General features: G+C 43.1%; 1 protein-coding gene across 1 annotated transcript; it reads right to left on the bottom strand.

The window, feature by feature from the left end:
- Positions 1-207: 207 nt before the first annotated feature.
- Positions 208-4,445, bottom strand: LOC117854136 (protein NDL1). Its single transcript, XM_034736432.2, has 11 exons — positions 4,211-4,445; positions 2,113-2,212; positions 1,928-2,025; positions 1,713-1,801; positions 1,553-1,613; positions 1,390-1,476; positions 1,230-1,307; positions 1,092-1,148; positions 946-1,001; positions 728-863; positions 208-652 (listed from the first exon to the last, which is right to left on the bottom strand). The coding sequence occupies exons 1-11, from the start codon at positions 4,436-4,438 to the stop codon at positions 431-433; spliced, it is 1,212 nt and encodes a 403-aa protein (XP_034592323.1). The 5' UTR covers positions 4,439-4,445; the 3' UTR covers positions 208-430.
- Between the last annotated feature and the right edge of the window lie 7,675 nt (positions 4,446-12,120).

Genomic DNA, 12,120 nt, shown 5'->3' with positions numbered 1-12,120 from the left:
CGCATCAACGAGAACACTGATGCATACAATCAGAAAAGACACCACAACACACCACTAGCCATAATATAATAAAGAATCACCAACACAGGAGGCTTCTGCAACCATGGCCTGAGGTCTGGACATCATTTAGGAGACTGGGATGGTTCATCTGTCTAGCTCACAAGCTGATGAAAAGGGTCATGGCACTGACTAAAGAGAAGACCCAACTATTGGCAACAGCTCATCTTCCCTTATTATTTTCTCTTTCTTCAACAAATAATCTGTGACAATTTACAACTGTTTAAGGCTACAAATCAATGGAATTGAACCCCCACCCCACCCTCACCAACCTAACCTCTTGTCTATGTACATCACGGTAACAACAGCTATGTCACTTCACCAAAAATTCAAGGGATACACATCAGTTCCTACGCCTTCTCATCATCTGTTCCTACGCTTTCTGGTTGGCTCGTGTCTTGATTGGCTTTAGCTTCAACCCCATGCTCTCGGGTGAGAGGAGCTCAGGTGATATGCAGAATGGGTTCAGAGGGCTGCGAGGGCTGCAGTTTATCTGGCTCGGCCTGTACAAGCCATATCCCATGAGGAAGTATTCCATTGGTATAAGCATTGCATGTGGCTGCTCCTCTGTCACAACCGATCCGCAAGCTTGTACCTGTAAAGATACCAAACTTGGTATGTAACCCCCAAAATCATTGTGTGAAAAGTTAAAGTGCAGGTAAATATATACCTCCACGAGAGCACTATATCGGCTATCAAGCTTTGCAGTCATGTGAACAGCCTCAGCATGGAACTGGGAGTTCTCACCAACAAAAATTAGAGTTCTGCACTGCAGCTGCTTCAGGTTTTCTGTCAAGTCTTTTCTCCTGTAAATCATGGCAAAATATTGATTCTACTGACTCAGGAATGAGTTAATCGTGTAAGCATTGGACAAGTAAAGGGACATACTCATTGATAGTCTGAATAAACCGCCACACGTTCATGCCCTGCCGTTGATCTAGAAACTTCATGAATTAAAAGAGAGAGTTAAGCATCATAAATTGAAACAAATACATGGCAATTGATAATGGAGGATGAATAGTCTTAGCGCATACACTTCTGCAAGCCTGCACAATATCTGATTCAGGTTCTGTAGAGCATCCACGTACTCCCTGAGGAGAAAATTCAAACATAAAGGTTCAACAGACAGCTACACAAATATCACATGGCATAACCAAAGCTCACTTAATTACCTTGCCAAAGTAGCGCTGCAACAAAATATCCTTCACCACGTTGCACATGCCATAATAATATAGTAAATTTGACATTACCTAGCAAAACAAATCTATCAGTATAGCATTATTACTCTGCAGGGAAAATGTCTCTTTGTGAAGCTAAATATCGAATAGCTACCTTATTATAAAACCACTCTGACCATGAGGGAGCTTTACATAGAGGTGAAACAAGAATAAGTCCTAATACTCGCTCTCTGTACTTTGTCTGCAATAAAGAACAAAAATTACTATGCGTTTGTGCAAGCAGTAAAAGAGCACACTAGTTTAGAAGAAATACATACTGCAAAGAGAGTAAGAATGTATGCGCCCGCAGTGACACCTAAACACATAACAGAATCCAATCTGGAAAACAACAAAAAACAAGTAGAAGAAGTTACTTCACAAATGTCGAGAGAAACTTTGAGGATTATCACTTTGTCAAAGAACATGAGAAGATCTTACCCAAAGAAATCGAGTACGTCCGCGACTTGATCTGCTAAGTCATCAACAGATGCCACCGGTGTGCTCGGCAAAATTGGAGCAGCTCCTAACTGCATGATTTTCCAAAGGACAGTAAAGCATGCAATTATGAAAAATTGATCCAGAATTGCCAAATGCACTTTGTCAAGATAAATGCAAACATAATAAACTACACTGCAGCAGCAAGTTCCACTAACCTCATGTCCTGGGGGGCTGATATGGTAAATGCAAAAATTATGGAGCAGCAATGAAGCTGCTTCAGGACAGAAGAGCAGTCCTTGGAAGCAAGACATATCTGATCAACAGTAGCGGACTTCAGTCACAGTTCTACGGAATTCATAAAAATAACCTAACATAAGGAAAGTATGATTGTAAAACTTACGGTTCAAGGCAATATCTGGATAGGTAATAAGAGCAGGCTTATCATGGTCACCATATATGGCAACAGATACAGATCCGTGATTTGTTTGTATATGGTGTTCCTGAAGGAAACAAGAGGAAGTGTAAACACTTGGAGAAAAAGAAGGCAAGAACAAAATCATTAAACCACCACGTTGTAGCTCACACCAGATAATAAAATCCATGTGCATGTTCTGCTATTAAATCAATGCCTATATGAAGGGGGAATTTATGCCCAAAGCAAAGCAAAGTTTATGAACCACGAGTGTTACACTAAAATTTTGCAGAGCACTAATAAAGAAAAAGCGTAATAGCTCCATTATAATGTGATATGCCACAGGGATGGTTCCTAGACCACATCTCCTAGGGCCAAGAGAAAAAGGGGAAGATAGCACTAAGTACCAACAGGAAATGATTCCTCCACCAAGCAAATAGCTAAAAAGATACTTATCAAGAAAAGCAAGTGCTAGGACAATATTATTAGCTGTTCTTTTCTATCACGGGAAGGATATGTATGATGAGAAGTGATTGTGAAGTAATGACTCCACACCATCACAACCATCCTACTTTGATAAATAACAGTAACTCAGTAACCTGTCAGGAAAGAGACTGGCACGCTAACTTAGCCATTCCTAATAACAGAGTAAAAAGGTTTTCAAGTAATCCTTAGTGCAATTTCAATCCAAATCATTGGATCATAACCCTACATTTACCATGTAGGCTGCTAGGGTCATATGTGGGCCTGGACTGTGGGAGAAGATCCAGTTGACACTTGATAGAGAGGAGGTTGCTATGGACATATCTGTGTGTGAGAGATGAAACTAAGTTTTAGATTCTGTCCACTGATTAGTGGACCTCACCACTCCAGATTTAGATATAGGAAACTTAGCTAAACTCAAATATTAGCAAACCATACAGATTTTCTTAGATAGCCTTTTCACCCATCTGCACTAACCTACTTTCTTTCCCAACTCCCTTTCTACTGATTTTGACAAGAACTACTTCTGTGCAAGCTAAGGATGATAGTTTTTTTATCTTAAAATATTGCATTGCAGTTTTGTAGCTATATGGAAGATCAGATTCAGCTGCATTAGATTTCACAGACCAAGTATAAATTCTGCATTCCCCAACCAACAAATAAAGCTAGAACAGCACCAGTACACAAAGAGACCTTAAATCCATCAGACTTGCGCAGTTGCGCTTCAATTCAATCTGCAGAAATGCCTAGTCGCTTCCACAATTGGAGATAACACGATTGGTTATAGAGAAATAAAAGGGGCAGTTAGGACACCCAAGCTACACCCCAAAAGCGTCAAAATCACATCTTTATGATTTCTTTTCTTCTGGCGATAAGCACGCACAAAGCAGGCAACTGATTACTTGAATTGAATCAGCCAGGTACACAAACTCACATAGGACCACATTACTAAACGAGGACCATATACCAGAGAAAAGAAATCCGCATGGGCAAAGGCAGGTAGAGGCCAACACCCACTTGAGGACGCAGCCCCAAAAATTTCATCTCACCGATGCTACACGACGGATGTCGATTCAGCATACACCGAGGCGCATAAAGCAAGTGGCAAGCTAGTGGTAGCAAACGACGACACGGATGTGGGGAAGGGGCAGCGCTAAGAGGGCAAAACAGGAAGGACCGCCAAATTCTGAGCAAAAATTAACAAGAATCCAGAAGCAAGTGCGCCCCAAAATTACAATCTAGGTGGCCGAACTTCAAATGGAAACTACGATAAACCCGAACCTGATTCTATAAACAGGGCAGCTGAAATCGTACAAGAAAACAAGGCTTGAATCTGAAACCAATACTACAATGCACACAAAACAAGCAAGCTCAGCTAGTGAAAAAAAATTCAAGAAGCGCGGCTTCCTTTGGAACCGCTAACCCTACCACGCAAGGAACTAAATCGAAGCGAAGCTAAACCCCAAGATTACCAACTTGGCTTCTTCCGGCCATCCAATCGAAACCTCTCAACCCGCTGCCCCCAACCGCCCTTCCCCTCACGGAGAGCAGAAATCAACTGCAGCAGGGAAGAAAGAAACGGGAAACAGGGGGATGCCCGAACCTTGCCTCCGAAGGAGATGCGCTCGACGTCCACCGACACGACGGAGCCGCCGGAGTCGCCCATCCCCGCCGCCGCCGCCGCAGCCGACCGCACGTGCGCTGCTGTCAAGCTGACGTGGCTCCTCCTCTCCTCCCTCCCACTCCTGACGCCTCCGATTTCACCTACCGCCCCTTCTTTCTCTCTCCAAGATGCTCCGGCCGCCGCTGGCTTGCTTCCCCACCTGCGCATCTTGGAGGAGTTCTTGGCCTTCGCTTATAAACCGAGCGTCCTCAGCGGCGCAGCGTTTTGGGTTTTTGGCCCCTGGGAGTTTCCGGTTATTACGATCCAGTCCAGCTTACGCGGAAAGAGGAAACCGACAGGTCAAGAGTCCATCGAATATCTACGGCCGGTCAAGAGCACAGTTCTCGGTGTACACTTCTTTGAGTAGCATACATTTTTTAGGGCCCGGTTTTTAGCATGCCTGTCAATAACGTTTTGATTTTCTTGTATGGCTAAACACTTTTTTAGTGACTTATAATTGCATACTTATATTGTAAAGATTCATAAACATGAGTTATCAATGTATTTAATCACAACCCTAATTTTACATAGCACAAGTACGAGGCAGAGTCTTCTATGCCTTGCAACTTGAGGCACATGGCAAAAAATTCTTAGCCCTTTAACCATTGCTTCGATTAGGATACTCGCTACGGTGCCATCCACAAATGGAAGGGTTAGACATATGACAAAAATTTTAGCATTTAACAATTCATTATTAGTAACATCTTTGTTACTAGCAACTTTCTCATTCTCATAATTGTCCTATTCTCCTTCTTACCCTGTAACATAGACATCATGGTGCGTCCTTTCAAATATAGTCTTGGCTTCGTGGTATAGGCCCTCAAGCTTGGTCTTCCAACCTTTGGTAGATGTTGGATTTAGGTGGGTTTTGCTAGCAGAAAAAATTGAAATTCAAAGACGAAAGCTTGAAAATATGAGTTTGAAGCCTTGTTTCATCAAGTTGAAATACGTGGTTCTATATCAAGAGCTCAAAACTAGAGTTAGAAGACAAAGTCTTACAATGTCAAAAGTGAAGGTAAAGTGTGAGAACGGTAACTATCATATTCATGCTTCTATTCGTAGTCCAGTAATTTAACTTATTGTTCTTTCGAAGTGTACATAGTTTTTAACATTTAGAAACAACAAAAAACCATATATTGTTTAATAAGGAGACATCAAAGTGTTTATTTCTCTTTCGTTTTAGCTTTTGTTTCTTTTCATTGTGGCGAGGCGATGTACGTATGCCAGTTTGGTGCTTCAAGCTTTCTTTTTTCAAAGGGAAAAGATGGGAGAGCCAAACATTGCTTTCATGTCTTTGTCTTGTGCATTGAGCGTCAAGGATAAAGTGGCGATTGGATACACAAATAGAGTGAAAATAAACTAATGGTTTCTTGAATGATAAAATATGGCTGTAAGAAAATGTCACCTCTTCTCTGCACTTCCAGATGAGTTGACTGAGCATCTTTTTTCATAATACTTCATTTCTAAAAAAATGGAAGCTAGTATTTTTTTGGGTGACAGAGTTTACCATCTGATATTGTTTTCTTCAATGATGTGCTTTGATGCTGTTGGGCAAAATTTAGGTCCATGGAAATCAAATAAAATAAATTGTGACATATCATACTTGACCATGACGATAATTTCATCGGCTCATTCTTGCCGAAAAAAAGGGGACATGAGCAGCTCATGGCTGATTTATCAAATATACACGTATATCTGCGGCCTTATTTTCAGAATATAACAATTCAGATCAATTAGGTATAACTACAAACGAGATTATTATAACTTGAAACATAGAATTCAAATAGTGACTTCAGAGGAATAAGCAATTGCTACAACTCTCTTGAAGACAAGTTTTTCCAAAAAGTTGACTGAATAAACAACGGTTGGTTAAGCAACTTGGAGATTAAGGAACATGAGACATACAAAATATGTTCCAAGCCACACAAATATTGTATTCCTCCTTTCTTGAGGACATCAGCAAGCGAGACGAGAAACTTGTTAGCTAGCTAGAGTTCGAGCGAATCACTGTCAACTCATTCTTGATTGCCATTTGACTCATCACTTGCATGATATTTGTTTAATGTGCAGCTTTATTAATTGTAATGTAGCTTTCTCACCATGAAGCTTACACCCAACAACACCCTACCAAACTACCAGGACGTCCTAGAAATATTGGTTGCGTCCAGAAGCGTTTTTCGCAGTGGCGCTACAACATATGCATGCCGCCTGGTAACCCCGGCCGGTTGCTCAGATGTCTCTATATTGGTTGAATATTGGAAATGCAGATTAAGAGTCTTAGAGTCCATGTAGCTTTCGTGCTCCAGTGGCGAAGAGGACACCGGTACATGACGTCAGCGGAGAAATTGTTTTCCTGCTGGTTTGGTGTCCTGGCTCTTGATGATATTCAAATCTCTACAGCTAAAGGCAACCGACCAGCACAGAATTGCGCTCTCTCTCTCTCTCTCAATATATATATATATATAAAGTTTGAAAAAAATGATGACAAATGTATTAACTCTGAATCTTGAACGCGAGGATAAACCATTTCCAAATTTCAGTAGCTCTTATTATTTCCGCGACATAGTTTTTTGACAAAATATATCCGTTCTTCTACTCTTCTAAGCCTGGTCCTTCCTCAAATGTACCATTCGTACTTCCGGACAATGTTGCCGTAAACGGCCGTGTAGCCCGAGTACACGCTACTCGACAGGATACCATACAGTTTAGGGTATAAGCAGTTCGTACACGACGTAAAAGGCTAATAAAACGAGAGAAAATGTTTTTATTCGGCGTGCGGCCCGTGTAATGGGCTGTTTTGGCCACGGTGGTCCTTGGGTGGGAGTTGGAAAAATTTTGAGCCTAGACTGTGAGAACCCAGAAGTGAGATTAAACCATGTTTGAACTCATGTATTCGGTACTTAATGATGTACTGATGTCATTTAACTTTAAGAACTGAGAATTATTAGCTTTCTATCAATGTCAATGTGTTAATGTGTGATCTTGTACATGTAACCCCCTGGTGCGGCGATGTGTGCCTCCCATTTCCTCAAAAAACTCGCGGCCCTCCTGCGCCCCCAGAACCAACTTCGTGGCGACCATCAGCACGATACGGCGTGTCCAAACTCCTGCCAAACTCCGTGAGATTCACGCTTTCCAGATGCGTTGTTTCCCATAGCCAAACGTGTACTGAAGCCATGCATGACACGAGCATGCGCACACGTGCGACGCCGCCCAGAGGCAGCACGCAACGTACGCACGCACGCACGCAGCGAGCGGCGGCGACGACGTCGTGTGCTGCAGCTGGTTAGGCAAGGCACCGATGCGATGCAAGTTTGAGGCATGGGGGCAAGGAAGGATTCGATCGCGGCAAAAGCAAGGAAATAACCTGCCCCGCAGGCACGCTGCATGGGATCCCCGGGCGAATGCGACGGTGTACGTGCGCGCACCATACCATACCAGCTCGACAAAGGAAAAAGCTGTCCCGGCCGTTTCGTCTCCATCCCGCTGTTTTTATTCGTCTCGTTGCGTTTGCGGGTCCGCGTGGGTAACGCACGCAGCGCCAGCGAGTAACGCAGGACTTGCCGAAAAGCGGTCGAGTCATCGAGCTACGTACGGCACGCATCTACACTCGCGAAAGGCACCGATACCGGCTCTAACCTCTCCGCAGCAGGGCGGGCGTCTCTTTCGGACATGCTGGTTGTGATTCTGCGTGCGCACATAGCTTGGGGGTTCACGCTTCTGCTGTATCCGGGCCGGCTGGTCGAACTGCCACAGCTGGGTGCCGGATATACATGATTGGCGGTTACGAGATTATACCGATCGTGTAGTAGACTAGTAGCAAATGCTGGATCATCGTCACGTGGTCTGGGACCCCGGTCGACTCTTAAGAGTCAGCAGTACTCCCTCCATTCCGGATTGGAGTTTATTTTAACATTTTTCTATATCAACTTGGATCAACTTTTTTACAATTTTAACTGAATGAGTGTATAGGGAACGGGTTCTACCCCCGCGCGCTGACGCGCTAGGTGGCGTGCGATGCGAACGGCCGGGGGGCCCACGCGCACATGCGTGCTAGCCCGCGCGGACCAACGGTGCTACGCGCACTTCGCGCGCGTGATTTTTTTTTTATCTTTCTCTTTTCAATTATTTTTTCATAGCATTTGTATCAAGTAAATATCCTATATACGTATAAGTTATGTTCATAATTTATTAACAAAGTTCTCGTGAAAGTTGTGACAAATATTACGCGTATAAGTACCATGAAAGTTATATTACGAATTTTATTACATAAATTGTTGTTAGGAAAAAATTGTGCATATAAATCGTGTGTATAGGTTACAACTTTCTAAAAAATAAAACTCGAAGTTATTCTTACGAATTGTATCTAAAAGTTGTACGCATAAGTTCTGCATACTATTGAAGTTGTGCTAAAAAATTATCTCATAAGCAATTATATTATGAAATTATGCATCGAAGTTATGTGTATAATTTGGTATATTCCGAATTCCAAAAAGAAAAGTTACGGGGATGGGAGTGGGCTATCGGGATCGAGCACCGGCAGCCCTCCTAGCGCGCGCTGATTAGCGCTGCCCAAAAATATGTTGGCATGTACAATACCAAATAAATGCAGGTATATTCAACAAAACAAATTTCATGTTATAAATGTTGATGATTTTCCCCTGGTCAAAATTAGAAAAGTTTGACTTAGGAGTTAGACAAAATGAACTATAAATAGAAATGGAGGAAGTATCTAACGTTTTACCAGTACGTGTTTCATTTCGTCACGGCTGTGGTTTTTGGTGTTATATCTAAGCTAGCTGACCGTGAATACTTCACATCTGTTCTTTTACCGCGTAGCTCGGTACCCTCAATAAATAGATACAAGATGTTGCATGAACGCAGATCATAACCATGCACTTATATGAAATTATTTGAACCATATCCAAGTCTGATATATACCTATGGCTTAGATTAATATATATAACTTTATATTGACAAATAGCCGGTTGTCATGGAGGCTCTAACACGTAAACTTTTTTTTTAACCATCCAAGTTTGAAATACACCTATGGCTTAGATTAATATGTATATATATATGACTTTATTGGGAATTGCTAAACCATACCCGAGCATTATCAGGAGCTCTCACATTTATATCGACAAAAGGCCGGTTGTCATGGAGGCTCTAACACGTAAACATTATTACACCACCATCATTTTTACTTGACACTAAAAAAAATGAGCATTCGTCCTGAGACTCAGTACCGGTTGAATTTTAGCCCGATACTAATGTGAGCATTAGTATCAGGCCTAATGGATAGTCTCCGAGGAGCCCCGCGTGACCCCCTTTAGCACCGGGTGGGTCCTCTATCCGGTACTAAAGGTAACCCATTAGTACCAGGTGGAGCCTCCATCCGGTATTAAAGTGCTCCACCTGTCGCCTGCCACTGCTTCTTATCCGTCTGCCTCACCCGGCGTGCCCCCCTCCTCTATCTCTCTCTCTCTCAGCTTCTTATCCTCTCTCTCTCAGCTTCTTCTTCACCCAGCTTCCTCTCCTCCTCTTCTGTCCTCCTCTGCCTCCCCTCCCCTCCCCTCCGCTCACCCATCATCGGTAGTGAGGAGCAGCGGTGGGGTGAGGTGAGGCGGCGACGGTGGGCGGGGGCGGAGGGGTGCGATGGGGGTGAAGAGCGGCAGGCGGGCGGGGGAGGGGGCAGGGGGGGAGGGGGGCCGGGGGGAATTGCCTTTTTTTATTTTTTTTAATACCCTTTAGTACCGAAATACCAATACAGGTTGCGAAACCGGTACTAAAGGGGTTCCCAGCTGGTAGTAAAGATGTTTTCTCTAGTAGTGTGAAAATTACATAAAACATGACCATAAGTCCATAACTCCTGACATAAACTAACTCTCGACTGATGTGTATATGAATTTGTCTTTTCTTATGTACCAAGTACCAACCATCCTTATGCACAAATCATAATATAATCATGAAACACAAGAATTTTAGATGTCAGAGCTCTCAAACTAAAGTTAGGTTTAACAATTCTCAGTGAACTGAGGCTAGATTTCCCGTGGTGGAACCTACATTACTCACCAATGTTTGAGTCTAGCCGATGGGCTCTCATATTCAGTAAGATGCGGACATCTATGGTAACTTGGGAAGTATCAAGATCTTCAGTCTACCTAGTATTTCGGAGATACTCTTGGAGATATGATTTACGTGCATCTATTCATGTGACACTGCTGTTTTCTTGAAAAGGGTTTGATAATGTTTTTTGAGAAAGAGAAAAAGGTTTAATAATTATACTCCACACGCAGGCACATGCACGTGCCAAGCGTAGATGGGCCAAGCAAGCCCACGGGAATATGGTGCCGAATTGCCGGTTCAAGCACGTACAGAGTGAAAACAGCACGCGCTACATGCCGCTGGAAGCACACGCGCGCATGCCGAAGTGCTCCGAGCTTTCCTAATCTGCAGCTACACGGCCGGTTCGGTGACCTTCGAAATCGAAAGGCTCTAGTGGCCGACACTTTGGGCGTTGGTGATGAACTAATCTTGCGGCCATCGATGGATCGCGCACGTGCACAGCGACTTCCATGTGATCAGGCTGTTGTGCGCCTGTAAGCAACGTGTGTGCGATGCAAGTCTACGCACGTCGGCAATTCAGTACGTAGGCGCCTCATCAAACTGAAAGGATTCACGTGTTTTGCTGAAAAAATAAAAATATTGGCAAACGCTCCCACCCTCGCACGTTGCTTTTATTTTTCATTGCAGTCCACGCTCATCCAATAATCTGTTGGGCTTCCACGCAAAAAAAAAAGGGAATCTGTTGGGCTGGGCTGCTCTGTTACCCATCCGTACCAAACAGATGTGCCCGAAGTCTTTCTCGAAACAAAAAAGATGGGCCCGAAGTTTTCCGGAGGTCACACAGGATCGGGGAGAAGGCTTCCAAATAGGAGACCTCTGGCCTCAAAGAAGGCCAGGACAAGGGACCTTTTCTTTCCAAAGAAAAAAAAAACTTGAACTGTTGTTTCATGACTGGTGTGATATGTGCCACCTAATTTCAAATTCCCTTTTCGAAGAATCTACAACTTCAAGCACTGAACCGACAATTTCAATTTTTCAAGCCTTTTGGTAATTGGTAGTATTGATCAGAACTTGCAAATATGCGCATAAGGCTGAGCTGAACCGATTCTTTCCTTCTCAAGGCTGAACCATTTTGTCACGATCCGTTCTAATGCGAGATGAATCCTCCTACTTCTTCAAACTCTGCATATATGTGCAGAATCAGGTTCCTTTGTTACCAATCTGATCCAATGTATCTGTTGACGGTAGTTAGCACGTCAATTGGTGAATCACAAATACACGGATCAGTTATAGCTCTTTCCTCAGAGTTCTCCCCTAAGATTTATCAATCCGTGGAACTTATAGCATAAGATTTAGTATTATTAGTATGAACTTGGTGTTGATGAGTGATTCAGATCCAATCTACTAAACGTGTACAGACAGATAAAAAGTAGAGTAGAGGTAACCAATCTAGAACAACCTAGACTATGCATATGTTGTAATTCTGAGCATGAATACCAAAGCAACACATACATGATTTCGGTAAAAAGCATGTTTAAATCTACACCTCCGGTCCGGCTCCCGAAATCCCCACCTTACACAAGAAAGATCCGGTCACGATCCCCTCTATCAGCATAGGTAGATTAAGGGTACGATCAAAAGAACATGCCATACTCATAGGTAGATCAGACATGCAAATTCGATCACCACGACCACAAGAATATATCCTGTCGAGGATAGATCCCCAGTATCCGTAAGAAAGGAAGAAGACAGACTCCTACTAGAATTCCTCTGTAATCCTACTA

The sequence above is a fragment of the Setaria viridis genome, chromosome 4 (assembly GCF_005286985.2).
Source record: "Setaria viridis chromosome 4, Setaria_viridis_v4.0, whole genome shotgun sequence".
NCBI classification, from domain to species: domain Eukaryota; kingdom Viridiplantae; phylum Streptophyta; class Magnoliopsida; order Poales; family Poaceae; genus Setaria; species Setaria viridis.
This window is presented reverse-complemented; position numbering and strand designations above follow the sequence as displayed.

Bases quoted from the DNA above. Each gene is read 5' to 3' on its own strand.
- LOC117854136 (XM_034736432.2), bottom strand. From the start codon at position 4,438: ATGCGCAGGTGGGGAAGCAAGCCAGCGGCGGCCGGAGCATCTTGGAGA. The intron at 1,149-1,229 runs GTAATTAAGTGA...TTTTCTCCTCAG, and splicing joins TGCAGCGCTACTTTGGCAAG to GGAGTACGTGGATGCTCTAC. The intron at 653-727 runs GTATATATTTAC...GTATCTTTACAG, and splicing joins GATATAGTGCTCTCGTGGAG to GTACAAGCTTGCGGATCGGT.